The sequence below is a fragment of the Leopardus geoffroyi genome, chromosome E2 (assembly GCF_018350155.1).
Source record: "Leopardus geoffroyi isolate Oge1 chromosome E2, O.geoffroyi_Oge1_pat1.0, whole genome shotgun sequence".
Lineage (NCBI taxonomy): Eukaryota > Metazoa > Chordata > Mammalia > Carnivora > Felidae > Leopardus > Leopardus geoffroyi.
The window spans coordinates 3,699,525-3,713,088 of NC_059335.1; the positions used below are offsets into that span (position 1 = coordinate 3,699,525).

Below are 13,564 nucleotides of genomic sequence, written 5' to 3' on the forward strand. Positions count from 1 at the left end.
AACCGACTGCGCCACTCAGGCGCCCCAAAAGAAACATAATTTAAAACGGAGTATCTGGTGTATTATTTTCCTGTTGTGTTGTTACCATAACCAGTCACTACAAGCTAGTGGGTAAAACTGTGAAGATTTACAATGGTAGTTTTGGAGGGTTGAAGTCCAAAACGGACACACCTGAGCTAAAATCTGGGGGTCCTCAGGCTGTGCTCCTAATTTTTTTTAATGTATATTTTTGAGAGAGAGAGAGCAGAGGAGGGGCAGAGAAAGAGGGAGACACAGAATTGGAAGCAGGCTCCAGGCTCTGAGCTGTCAGCACAGAACCCAACGCGGGGCTCAAACCCACGGACTGCAAGATCATGACCTGAGCCAAAGTCGGACGCCCAATCGACTGTGCCACCCAGGCGCCCCAGACTGTGTTCCTTCTAGAGGCATTCACATCTTCCCTGCCATCTTCAGGACATCACATCACTCCACCTGCTCTGGGGTCACTTCTTTGGCTCTGACCCCCTGCCTCCTTCTTTCACTCATAAGGACCTTTATGACGACTCATGTCCAGACATTCTGTGTCTACTGGAGTCCAGGAGCACCGCAGAAGGTCTTTCACAAAGGAGACTAGTTCTCTACAGAAATGGCATAGTGTGGTTCCAAAATCTCTAATATCTATGCCCTCCTTCATCCATATAGTTCTCTGCTGAAGGATGTTGACCTCATCTGCCACAGGTGCTCCAAACCCCACTGCATGTCTTGAGTCATGCAACTCAGGCAGGGCCCACTGCAAGGGTTTCTCTGGTTTCTCACCACTCATAGCCAACAGCCTCTCAAGACACTCAGTAAGTGGGTGGAGGTCGCAAGCCCAGGGAGCTGTATGTTGTCTCCACGTTCCCAAGTTGGCCCACTAGGGAGTGAATTTTTGTCTCCTTAGCAGGAGGATGAGACAGGCCAATGAGTCTTCACCTTGGGTGGGGTATCTCGACATGCCTCAGGCAGCTGTCCTCCTAGAGATTTCACCGAGGCAGCGGGAACCTGAGATTTGGGGAGATTTCTTTCCCACACTCTTACAAAGCACCTAGAAGAGTTGCTACTCCCTGTTTCACAGATCCAATCGGCATGGTGCGTTCCTGTGTGACGTCTTGTGTAATGGAGGGGCAGTCACGGTCCCCACAGCCTTGATAACACAGCGCTGGAGACATAACGTGGCCCCGAATGTGGACAGTGACAGCGTATAACTGGCCCTGATGGCTTTTACAGAAAGAGCCAAGAAAATAAACCCACCAATCAGGAGCTGCACAGCAGGTGCCAAGGGGATTGGTGGATTTTTTCTATGGGTCTTCAGATGGAGTAGAAGTGGAAACTGGAATGACCTGACACACAAGAGCCTGCTTCTCCAAGGCCCGTCTATGCCTTCCCTGAAAACCAAGTAGGCAAGTTGAGTGGGGATGTCTGAGACACCTACCCCTGTATCTTTTTGAGTCCTCGACAGCGGTGCAAATCTGTGCAATCTCTTCAAGAGTGCAGAATTACTGGGGTCCCTGGGTGGCTCAGGTGGTTGAGCGTCTGATTTCAGCTCAGGTCATGATCTCACAGTTCGTGAGTTCGAGCCCCACGTTGGGCTCACTACTGTCAGCCTGTCAGCACAGAGCCCGCTTCAGATCCTCTGCCCCTCCCCCGCTTGTGCTTTCCCCCCAAAAATAAATAAATATTTTTTTTAAAAGAGTGCAGAATTACCTTCGTTCCACTATTTCGGTAGGGAGACGTGTTTCCAGAGCCTTCCACATGGCCTTTCCTTTGCCAAATCTCTTACTCCACGTGTCAGAAAACCACTGCCCGTTGTTGAGGATATCTGTGCCGCCTAAAGATTCCAGAACTAGAAAACTAACTACAAGGGTGGGTTCAGGGACCCACTAATCACACCTCCTCTTTATGCCTTTACTCTCACTGGCCCACTCAGACATCCGTAGTTTGGGGGTCTCCAGAAGTAATTGAATATTTATAACCAAATGGTAAGGTCAACAATGCATTTTTAGGAAAAAAAAAAAAAATCCACAGGAGACTAGAGGTTACTATTTTACCAGTAAAGAAGGCGATGGCATTGTTCTTAAGTGAGGGGAGACAAAATGCTCAGAAACTGAAAAGCCTGCACACAGGGCATGGCGATACCGTCCGCTCTCAACTTCCAACACATGTTCCAAAACGTGAATGTGCATGAGGCGCGGGTCCTAACTTCCTCCTCTCTGGAGAAACAGATTCTCCTGGAAAGAGCTCTTCATCCCCATTTCTCCTACGCAGAAATTCTTACTCTGTTACTTCCCATTTCAGGGTAGATACCAGATCTGAATCTGCCTCTCTTGGTGAGTCTCCACTCCTATCTCGGCCTAAATGTCTCCTGAATCCCTCCCCGCTAGGCTCCCCTTCACCTACAGATCCAATATAATCTCACCTGGTGTCTAGGACTTTCAGGGAAGTGACTAATTTTGCACTTCAAACCGGTTTTATGCTATTAACACATAGATTGTCTCTCCCTGCCTCGTAAATAATTGTCCCTGATAGGGTAGGGGGTGCATTTCAGAATTTGTTATAATGACTCTGTAGACAAACAAAAGGAATTCAGCAACAAATTGCCCCATGGAAATCTTGGTTTTTAAATTTTTGGTAATCTTTATTTATTTTTGAGAGAGAGAGACAGAGCACGAGTAGAGGAGAGTCAGAGAGAGGGAGTCACAGAATCCAAAGCAGGGTCCAGGCTCCGAGCTGTCAGCACAGAGCCTGATACAAGGCTCAAACCCACAGACTGTGGACTGTGAGATCGTGACCTGAGCCGAAGTGGATGCTTAACTGACTGAGCCACGCAGGCGCCCCACCCCACCCCCGCCACGGAATTCTAAGCCACATCTTCTCAGTGCTGAATCATCAGCAGACCTCACACTGTGCTCCAGCACATGAAAGATAATAAGTGAACATTCATATAGCAAACACATTATTAATGCTTGGATAATATTTGCTTAGTTGATCGCCAATGCTTAGTTTAAGACTATTTGTGAATGAATAGTAAATTGGTAACACACCACCAAGAAGATAAATTTGAGGGGAATTTTAAAGTAGAATTCAAGGGGGCGCCTGGGTGGCTCAGTCAGTTAAGCGTCTGACTTCGGCTCAGGTCATGATCTCACAGTTTGTGGGTTCGAGCCCCACGTCAGGCTCTGTGCTGACAGCTCGGAGCCTGGACCCTGCTTTGGATTCTATGTCTCCCTCTCTGTCTGCACTCCCCTGTTCATGCTCTGTCTCTCTGGGCCTCTTAAAAATAAATAAAAATGTTAAAAATAAATAAATAAATAAAGTGGAATTCAAGGCTCATTCTAAAAGTACAAAGTGATATCATAAATATGACTCACTTTCCTTCCCCACAGAGTACAGCAGTGAGTTTCACAACCTCAGTGACTTTCCTGCCAGCCCCGGGCTGTGTGGAGGGGCCAGGGGACAGAGCCTGGAAGGCCACGCTGAGCAAGAGGGTGCATGAGTAGGCATCATTACCCTCCGCCTCTGTCCACGTTTTGACACTGAAATTTTACAGGAAGCAGAACAGCTATTTCCCCATTTGTCAGTCCCTATAGTGGTCCCAAATGTGATGTGGACTTCTCCTTTCTCAGGTAACCGTTTCTACCTGTCATAAGCACACAGTGGTGCATTGCAGGCGCTGTCCAAATGTGCCATCAAGTGAAGAGTGCCCGGAGGCAGGTTCGGAGCTGGACAGTCAGAAGGTTTGTGGTTCCTGCCCAGGTGACCGGCTCCCCCTGCACTTTGGTGGCAGACGTTGAGTACCTTTCCTCGCAGCTGCTGGTCATGGCTGGGGTGGTGCGTGGAGAAGACTGAGGGCTGATGAGAAGGGGTCGGCTCTGCAGAGGAAGAAACCATGGTGCGTACAAAAGAATTAGTTTGTCCGACGGCACCTCACATTTAGACTCGGGCTGTACATTTTGGGGTGGAGTATGACTCCAGCGACATTGTCCTCATGTTTTCTTTTTTTTTAATTTTTTTTTTTCAACGTTTATTTATTTTTGGGACAGAGAGAGACAGAGCATGAACGGGGGAGGGGCAGAGAGAGAGGGAGACACAGAATCGGAAACAGGCTCCAGGCTCTGAGCCATCAGCCCAGAGCCCGACGCGGGGCTCGAACTCACGGACCGCGAGATCGTGACCTGGCTGAAGTCGGACGCTTAACCGACTGCGCCACCCAGGCGCCCCATGTCCTCATGTTTTCTTAGTGGAGATTTTTGCTTTCGGAACTTGCTTAACTTTGGCACCCCCCAGGTTTGTCCACAGTGAAGTTGCCATTAGCCCTTTGTAATCAGTCACTGATTTGTGGGGAGCTAGTTTGAGACTAGGTACATATCACGTTCCGCCATGAAATTTCCACCAGCTGATTCTGACAGCCACTGACCATCATGCTGAAGCAAATGCCTTCTCTTCTCCCAGAGGTATTCATTTTTATATAAATAATATTGTGGATTTCACTGTTTTTAAATGCCTATGAAACATAGCTGGAGCTCCTGGTATTTCTTTGTTTTTAAAAATGTGTATTTATTCATTTTTGAGAGAGAGCCCAAGCAGGGTAGGGGCAGTGAGAGAGAGAGAGAGAGGGAGAGAGAGGAACCCAAGCAGGCTCCATACTGTCAGCACAGAGCCTGATGAACTCATGAACCATGAGATCATGACCTGAGTCAAAATCAAGAGTCGGCCACTTAATGGACTGAGCCACCCAGGGGCCGCTCCTAATATTCCACAATAAGCAGCGGCATCTGGGCTTTCTGATTCCCCCATATCTTCATATTGATATCTGATGTTCTTAAAGCACCATTTTTTCTTCTCTTTACTAGTATGTTCTTTTCATTTAACAGTTCACCCTAAAATCCGCTTTATGTAAAGATAACTTTCTTGCAAAAGGGTGAAATCGGACCACTTTCTTAACACCATGCACAAAAATACACTCAAAATGGATTAAAGACCTCATCGTGAGACCTGAAACCATAAAAATCCTAGAAGAGAACGCAAGCAGTCATTTCTCTAAAATTGGCCATAACAACATTTTTCTAGCTATGTCTCCTCAGGCAAGAGGAAAATTAAATCGTTGGGACCACATCACAGTAACAAGCTCTCATAGCAAAAGAAACCATCAACAAAATAAAAAGGCAACCTACTGAATGGGAAAAGATATTTGCAAATAATGTATCTGATAAAGGGTTAATATCCAAGATATATAAACAAACTGAGGGCTGATGGGGGGTGGGAGGGAGGGGAGGGCGGGTGATGGGTATTGAGGAGGGCACCTTTTGGGATGAGCACTGGGTGTTGTATGGAAACCAATTTGACAATAAATTTCATATATTGGGGGAAAAAAAAGAATTTACACAATTCAACACCAAAAACACAAATAATCTGATTAAAATGGGCAGAAGACATGGGTAGACACTTTTCCAAAGACGACATCCAGATGGCCAACCGACACATGAAAAAATGCTCCACGTCACTCATCATCAGGGAAACACAGATCCAAACCACAATGAGATACCACCTCACTCCTGTCAGAATGGCTAAAATCAACAACACAAGAAACAACAAACGTTGGCGACGATGCAGAGAAAAAGGAATCCTCACGCACTGTTGGTGGGAAGGCAAACTCGTGCAGTCACGTGAAAAACAGTATGGAGGTTCCTCAAAAAGTTAAAATAGAATTACCATATGATCCAATGATTCCGCTCCTGGGTATCTGCCCAAAGAAAATAAAAACACTAATTTGAAAAGACATATTCATCCCTATGCTTCCTGCAGCATTATCTACAAAGGCCAAGATATGGAAGCAACCCAATCATGGATAAGGAAGCTGTGATGTGTACATAGACAGATACACACAATGGGATGTTACTCAGCCATGAAAAGGATGAAATCTTACCATTTGCCACAACACGCTTGGACCTAGAGTGTATTGTGCAAAGTAAAACAAGTCAGAGAAAGCCAAATGCCATATGCTTTCACGTATATGCAGAATCAAAAAAAAAAAAAAAAAAAACAAAACCAAAAGAAATGAATAAGCAAACAGACAAAAAGCCGAATCAGATCTATAAATACAGAAAACAAACTGGTGGTTGCCAGAGGGGAAGGGAATGGGGGTGGGGGGTGGGCAAAAGGGGTGAAGGGGAGAGGGAGGCACAGGCTTCCAGCTGTGGAACGAGTAAGTCATAGAATAAAAGGTACAACGTAGGGAATCTGGTCAATGATGTTGTGATGGCATCATGTGGTGACAGAGGGCAGCTACACTTGTGATGAACACAGCCTATCATACAGAGGAGTTGAATCACTCTCTTGTGCACCTGACACTAATGTAACGTTCTGGGTCAACTATACTCTAAAAAAAAAAAAGAAGAAGATAATTTTCTATTGTCTTTTACCTTTTCAGTTTATCTAGCTCGATTTCCCACTAGTTCACCAGCACAAATAATGTTTCAATTAGTAACCTTGGGATCTATCTTCTCATATTTTGGAGGGCATTTCCCGGGCAAAAGCGTAATGTGCATATGGTGTTTTGGTAAATAATGACAATTTCCCCTAAATGTGAACTGTCCAATTTCTTTTTCCACAAAAAAGCAATCCCTTTATTTTAAGGAAATTGGTATTTCCCAAAGATATAGAACTTTGAGGGTCTGCGTTCAATTTTGCATTCCTACCAACAATGTGAAAGCATTTCTGTTCCTTCTCAGATTTGTAAAACCAACTTGGCAAGTTTCTATTTTTTGCCAAATAGAAAAAAATAACATTTCGGCTTAGTTTAAATTTGCATTTTTTATAGAAGTAAATCTGAACAGACTTTCGTGTTAAAGTGCCATTTTCTTTTTTTAAAATTTTTGTTCTGTATAAGAGTGTTCATTTTCGGGGGGCGCCTGGGTGGCGCAGTCGGTTAAGCGTCCGACTTCAGCCAGGTCACGATCTCGCGGTCCGTGAGTTCGAGCCCCGCGTCGGGCTCTGGGCTGATGGCTCAGAGCCTGGAGCCTGCTTCCGATTCTGTGTCTCCCTCTCTCTCTGCCCCTCCCCCGTTCATGCTCTGTCTCTCTCTGTCCCAAAAATAAATAAACGTTGAAGAGTGTTCATTTTCATGGAAAATATTAAAATTAATTTGGAAAAGAATAGAGCACAGGCATTGGATTATTCCTTTTGTTGTTGTGAAATATTCTGAATATTTATTTTTATTATTTATTATTTTTAAGTTAGTTTTATTTTTATTCTGGTATTTTTTAAAAATTCCATAATAGTTAACATACAGTGTTATACTAGTCTCAGGTATACAATATAGTGATTCAACACTACTATACATTACCCAGTGCTCATCATAGTAAGTGCCATTTTAATCTTTTTTATTAATTTCCTATTCACATAGTTTGCCATGTGTCTATTTTTCTTCAATAATTGACATCTATATCTATAATGTTCATATACATGTGTATGCATATACATATAAATATATGCAGAATCTTTGATATATGTTATAGATATTTGATTTTCCACCTATGTTTTGACTTTTTCTTTTTTGTGTCATGAAAAGAAGTTTATTTTAATTAAAAAGTTTTTTTAATGTTTATTTATTTTTGAGAGAGACAGAGACGGAGCACAAGCAGGGGAGGGGAAGAGAGAGAGGGAGACACAGAATCCGAAGTAGGCTCCAGCCTCTGAGCTGTCAGCACAGAGCCCGATGCGGGGCTCGAACCCACAAGCCGTGAGATCATGACCTGAGCTGAAGTCAGACACTTAACCTACTGAGCCACCCAGGTGCCCTAAGATATGTTTATTTTATGTAGTTCTATTTCCATTATTTTCTTGGCACTACCTCTGCATTTTGAGTTATATTTTATTTTTTTTAATATTTCTTTTTTATTTTTCTCGGCTTTATTGAGAATTGGCATATAACTGAATTACATCTTGAAAGTCATGTTTACTTCACATGCCTTTGTGGGTCATTTGTTCACCTATTTTATGTTTAGGGTTTTTTTTTTATGTTTGTTATTTATTTTGAAAGAGAGAGTGAGAGAAAGTACGTGAGCAAGGGAGAGGCAGGGAGGGAGAGAGAGAATCCCAAGCAGGCTCTGTGCTGTCAGCGTGCAGCCCACACGACCCTGGAATCATGACCGGAACAGAAATCAAGAGTCTGATGCTTCATCGACTGAGACACCCAGGGGCCGCCTAGTTTGCATTTAGATCTCTGTTTTATCTGGAGTTTAATCTGTGTACCGTGCGACCTATGGGTCTAATTTCATTCCTTTCTGCCCAATCCCATCTTTGCCCCAGTGAGTTGATATACCATCTCGTTAGTATCTATCACATACTAAGTTTCCATATGCCCTGGAGTCTACATCTGAACTTTATATCACGTTGCTTTTTTTCCGTTTATTATTGTGTCGACAGCAACTTGTTTTATTTTATTTTATTTTATTTTTATTTTTTCAACATTTATTTATTTTTGGGACAGAGAGAGACAGAGCATGAACGGGGGAGGGGCAGAGAGAGAGGGAGACACAGAATCGGAAACAGGCTCCAGGCTCTGAGCCATCAGCCCAGAGGCCGACGCGGGGCTCGAACTCACGGACAGCGAGATCGTGACTTGGCTGAAGTCAGACGCCTAACTGACTGCGCCACCCAGGCGCCCCAACAGCAACTTGTTTTAATCACGTGGTCACTTTGGTTGAGCCAGCCCACTCCTACGTCCATACCTGCACTTTGCTTTTTTCCTAGCTCTTCTTCCGTTTTCGTTTATCTCTGTGAACTTTCGTATCAACTTGCTTAGTCTGAAGAGAGCTCCTGGGTATATTTTGGGGACTCAGTCACACTTATAAATTCGCTTACAGAGAACTCACACCCTTACCATGCCCAGTCATTCCATCCAGTGATAAAGGCACGTCTCTCTTTTTGTGCAAGTCAATTTTTGGTACCATTCAGAAATGTCTGAAAGGTATATATTTGTGTGTGTTTCAAGTTATGCACATGGCGTAAAACATCCATTCCTTAGAATTTTCTTATCTTGCTGTCATTGGTCTTTAGGGTAAAGTTGGGATTTATTTGTGTGTATGAAAGCTGTTGGTTCCTACAAATTAATTTCACAACAGCTAACACATTTGATATTTTTTACTGCTGGGTGACTTTCACCATCGGGTCTCTAGGGCTTTCCAGGTCACTTCACTTCTAGCTGTACACTCTCGCTCAATATCTTGCCCTCCTCACCCACATCCTTGCTGTCCAATTCCCTAAGAATTACGCACTCAAATTCTCCCTGCTCCTCAAATTCTTCAAAGAACTGGCTCATCCCGCCTTTCCAACTCTGTTTTCCACTTGATATCCCCACCAGAGTAGAACCACCATAATTCACGTGAGGGCAAGGTCTTGCAATGCAAAAAATTTCAGTAAAAAAAAAAAAAAAAAAAAAAAAACACACACAAGAAAAAATGGCTAGAGTCCATTCTAAGTGTTTTAATACCCACCCCCTTGGTTTTTGTTGGCAACCAGCCTGGTTTCCGGGCTCATAGAATGCAATGAAAAATTTGTAGAAATGCAAGAATCGTAAATATATGTCTAATCTGGACAGTGATGTTGCAAAATAGGAATCCAAAAGTACAAAATAGTAAGAAATGACAGTAATACGTGCTTTCTTTCTCTTTCTTTTTTTTAAGTAATCTCTACACCCAACGTGGGGCTCAAACTCATGACCTCAAGATTGAGAGTCACATGCTCCTCCACCTGAGCCAGCCAGGTGCCCTGTGAAAGTTTCTTTAAGAGCCGATAGAACCCAATAACATGCTGAGGGAGGAGGCCCTTTGGGTATGACCCTTTCTTTACCTTGGCCTTCCAGAAAATTCTTAGCCAGATGAACATGGGTTCCAACGGGGATGGCCTCAAATGATGTGGTGTTGTGGTCTGTTCCAGGCTACCGTTCAGCTCTATTCTCCCTAAAGGATGATGGGAATTTCCCATTTCAGAACCGAAACAGAAGTTGGAGGGGAAAAAGGAAGCAGAGCTCAAAACAAAAATGAAATAAATTCTATCTTTGGGTTCAGAAGGCTGTGGAAATCGAGGGTTTAGCTTTCTAGGATTATGGGAGCAAATTCCAACGTCTTTGGTGAAATGACTGGGTCTCTGAAGACATTCAAAGTAAAGGGAACAATTGACCAGTGAGCTCAGTGCGGCCTGAGGTGACTGTTTATGAACCCCGAAAAGTGGAAATGCCCTCAATACTCATCTTTCAGTGAAGATATGGTCAAACTAGCTCTGGTTAGAGACAACCTCCAGCCAGTTAAAACCAGAATTAAGGACATTTAAGCATCTGGGAAGAAACACGCCATACTGAGCAAAGAAGTGAGGGAACAGAGAGGGATGTGTATTTATGGGTCATCTCAATTTTGCATTACTCCCATGGAGAGAAAAGACTAGCAACAAATACCAGGATTAACACAGGTTGGTTTGAATTGTAGGATTATCAGGTTTTTATTTCTTCTTCCTACTTTTCTGTGATTCCTGAGTGTTCTGTGATGAATGAACTGTTTATATAATAATAATAAGATACAAATGTATGAATAAAAAAAGGAAATTTGTAGAAGGTCCAGGAGTCCAATGAGCAGACACTGCATGAAATCCCCTGAATTTACATGCTAAAGCAGCCCTATTTCATTTCCCTCTGGTTGACTGCTGACTTCATATTAGATCTGCAGGTTTTAGAAGCATGTCCATGGGTACCCCATCCCAAGGATACTCATGAATCTTCACATTTGGTGTGGGGACTTCCTCTGAAGCAATGTCAACCCCAATCCCTAGCTGGGGAGAACCTTAAAGCAATAGGGGCTGGGAGCCCATAAATATATTCCCAAGTGTCTCATCATTTGGAAGGAAAACTCTGGATGGTATTCTGTTCTCTCTTGGAGATGCTGATAAAGTCTGGTCCACATGACCTACTGTAGCAACCTTAGGAAAGAATCCCTAATTCAGGAACCCCTCTCCCCATTTCTTTCTTTCTTTCTTTCTTTCTTTCTTTCTTATTTACTTATTTTTATTATTTTTAAATGTTTGTTTATTTTTTTGAGAGAGAGAGAAAGAGAGTGTCTGTGAGAGGGAGACACAGAACCTGAAGCAGGTTCCAGGCTCTGAGCTATCAGCACAGGGCCTGACATGGGGCTCGAACCCACAAACCATGAGATCATGACCTGAGCTGAAGTTGTACATTTAACTGACTAAGCCATTCAGGTGCCCCATCATCCTTGATGCCAAAGAAACTACCTGCACTAACATATTTGCCTTAGGCACTGCTTTTAGAATCACTAACACTAATTCAAGAACTAGAAAGTTCCATGAGGTTTCTCCCCCCAGTGACATGACTGCTTCTCTAATTGCTCAAGATTCCTCACCATAACTAGCCCAAGACGTCTTCTTACTGATTTATTCACCCATTCACCATTCAGTAAGTCTTACTCCTGTTCATTTCAGAAATAGTGAAACATGTCAACCCACAGCCACCAAATGAAGAGATAATGTTGAGCAAAGTGGATATATTCTCTGCCCTCATGGAAGATCTGGTGTCACTGAGAAAGCCCAATTAATAAAAACAATTACACAAATAAGTCTAATGTAGGAACCAGGATTAGTCCCATGGTGGAAAGTTTTAAAGCAACAGGACAACATAAGGTAAAGAGATAACCTGTTTTATGGATTCCAGATTGAAGGTGATGAGGGAAAATTATTTAAGTTACAGCTAAATGCCAAGCATGAATTGATATTATAGGAATTAAGTGACGTTAAGAGGAAGAAGAAAGCTCATCACAAGTGCCCTCCTCAGTACCCATTACCCACCTAGCCCATCCCCCACCCACTTCCCTCCATCAACTCTGTTTGTTCTCTATCCTGAAGTGTCTCTTGTGAAGTTGGGGGCGGGGGGAGGACGGCAAGATGGCGGAACAGCATGGAAGGTTTTTGTGCAGCCCTGAAATACAGCCAGACCAACACTGAACCATCCTGCACACCTAGAAAACTGATCTGAGGATTAACACAACAATCTGCACAGCCTGAATCACAGAATTCAGCAGGTACATGGCGCGGAGAGCTGAACCGGGGGAGAAAGTCACGGAGGGCAGGGAGCTGTTTGTGCTTGCGGAGAGAGGACGGAGTTGGGGGAGAGTACAGGACGCTTCCCCCCACCCCCAATGCCCAAAAGCGGCTGGAGAGAAAAGAAAGTGTATGCAAGGGACTGAACAAAAAAGCGAGAAAGGAGAAGGAGAGGGTTTAAATTCCATTAAACTCTGTAAACAGGGGGAGCGCAGAGTCCAAAGCTCCGCAGCTGCATACCTGGTGGAGCTCTGATGGGAGGGGCGAATCCCCAGGAGCAGAGAGCGAGGTCCTCGGGCCACATGGGAGGCTGTTCCCCTTCTGGGAGGACTCCCCACGGGCAAAGGTCCCAGCGGATCCTGGAAAACAACCACATTCGCTGGTGCTGGAACAGGGCCGTTGGGGGTGAAGCCTGGCGCCAGATGTGAGTTGTGATTTTCCAGAATCCCTGAAACGCTGCTGCTACATGCCCCCGTGAACTTTTTCTGGGGCGGGCTGGCACCCGGCTGCGGTCTATGGGCCTCAGCAGCAGCACAGCCTCGAGAACGTTCCCCGGGGCGGCCGGCAGGTGAGACCCTCCCGCAGAAGGTCTGAGCGGGGACAAAGCCACAGTCCCTCAGAAGTGACCGGCGGGAAACAGCCGCGCCTGAGATAAAATTCAGGAGGGAGGAGCTGCCTGGCAACCTGACAGCTTGCTCACGGACAGTGTGGAAGCAGGGAGTGGAGGGAAGCCGGACACAGAGGATGAGTGCGCGATTGCTGGCCGGAGAGAACAGAGTTCTGATACAAGAGACCCGCTACCTGGATGACGCCATTTTTGCCCCTCCGCGCATGCTCACACACGCCTAGGTGCGCCGCAACATCTACCCCAGTAAGCTAAGTAGCGCCATCTAGTGGAGAACCGAGCCGTTACACAAAGCCCCGCCCAACTGCCAACCGTGCTCTTCAGGAACAACACGAGTCTCTCCACCTGCTTAGTTTATGGACTACAAAGTGCTTCATAGTTCAACTTCTAGGGGAAACTGATGTAATTTCAGTCGTACTTCAGTCTGTTTGCTGGTCCATCTATTCAATTTTTTTTCTTTTCTTATTCTTCAATACAGAAAGAGAAAAAATTTATTTTTATTTTCCACTTCTAAAAATATTTTTCTTTTAATTTTTTTCTACTATGTTTTTTACTTTTTTGTAAATTTTTCAAATTCTATTTTTTTACTTCCATCATTTCATTTTATTCTCTTTCATTGTATTCATTTTTTAAAATTTTCATTTTCCTTTTTTTCTTTTCTTTTTTTAATATTAAATATAATTTATTGTCAAATTGGTTTCCATACAACACCCAGTGCTCATCCCAATAGGTGCCCTCCTCAGTGCCCATCACCCACTTTCCCCTTTCCCTCACCCCCCATCAACCCTCAGTTTGTCCTCAGTACTTGAGTCTCTTATG

The 13,564-nt window shown here is 44.2% G+C and overlaps 1 protein-coding gene across 1 annotated transcript; it reads right to left on the bottom strand.

Annotated features, from left to right (window-relative positions):
* Positions 1-3,245: 3,245 nt before the first annotated feature.
* On the bottom strand, positions 3,246-12,935 carry LOC123578461. The gene is made up of 4 exons (XM_045441333.1): positions 12,922-12,935; positions 12,361-12,710; positions 9,868-9,977; positions 3,246-3,887 (listed from the first exon to the last, which is right to left on the bottom strand). Exons 1-4 carry the CDS (start codon positions 12,933-12,935, stop codon positions 3,705-3,707), a joined length of 657 nt encoding a protein of 218 aa, XP_045297289.1. The 3' UTR covers positions 3,246-3,704.
* Between the last annotated feature and the right edge of the window lie 629 nt (positions 12,936-13,564).

Excerpts from the sequence above, each read along its gene's own strand:
- LOC123578461 (XM_045441333.1), bottom strand. Across the intron at positions 9,978-12,360 it reads TCCCATCAGAGCTCCACCAG|GGAGAATAGAGCTGAACGGT; the intron begins GTATGCAGCTGC and ends ATCATCCTTTAG. Across the intron at positions 3,888-9,867 it reads GAATTTTCTGGAAGGCCAAG|AGCCGACCCCTTCTCATCAG; the intron begins GTAAAGAAAGGG and ends CTTCCTCTGCAG.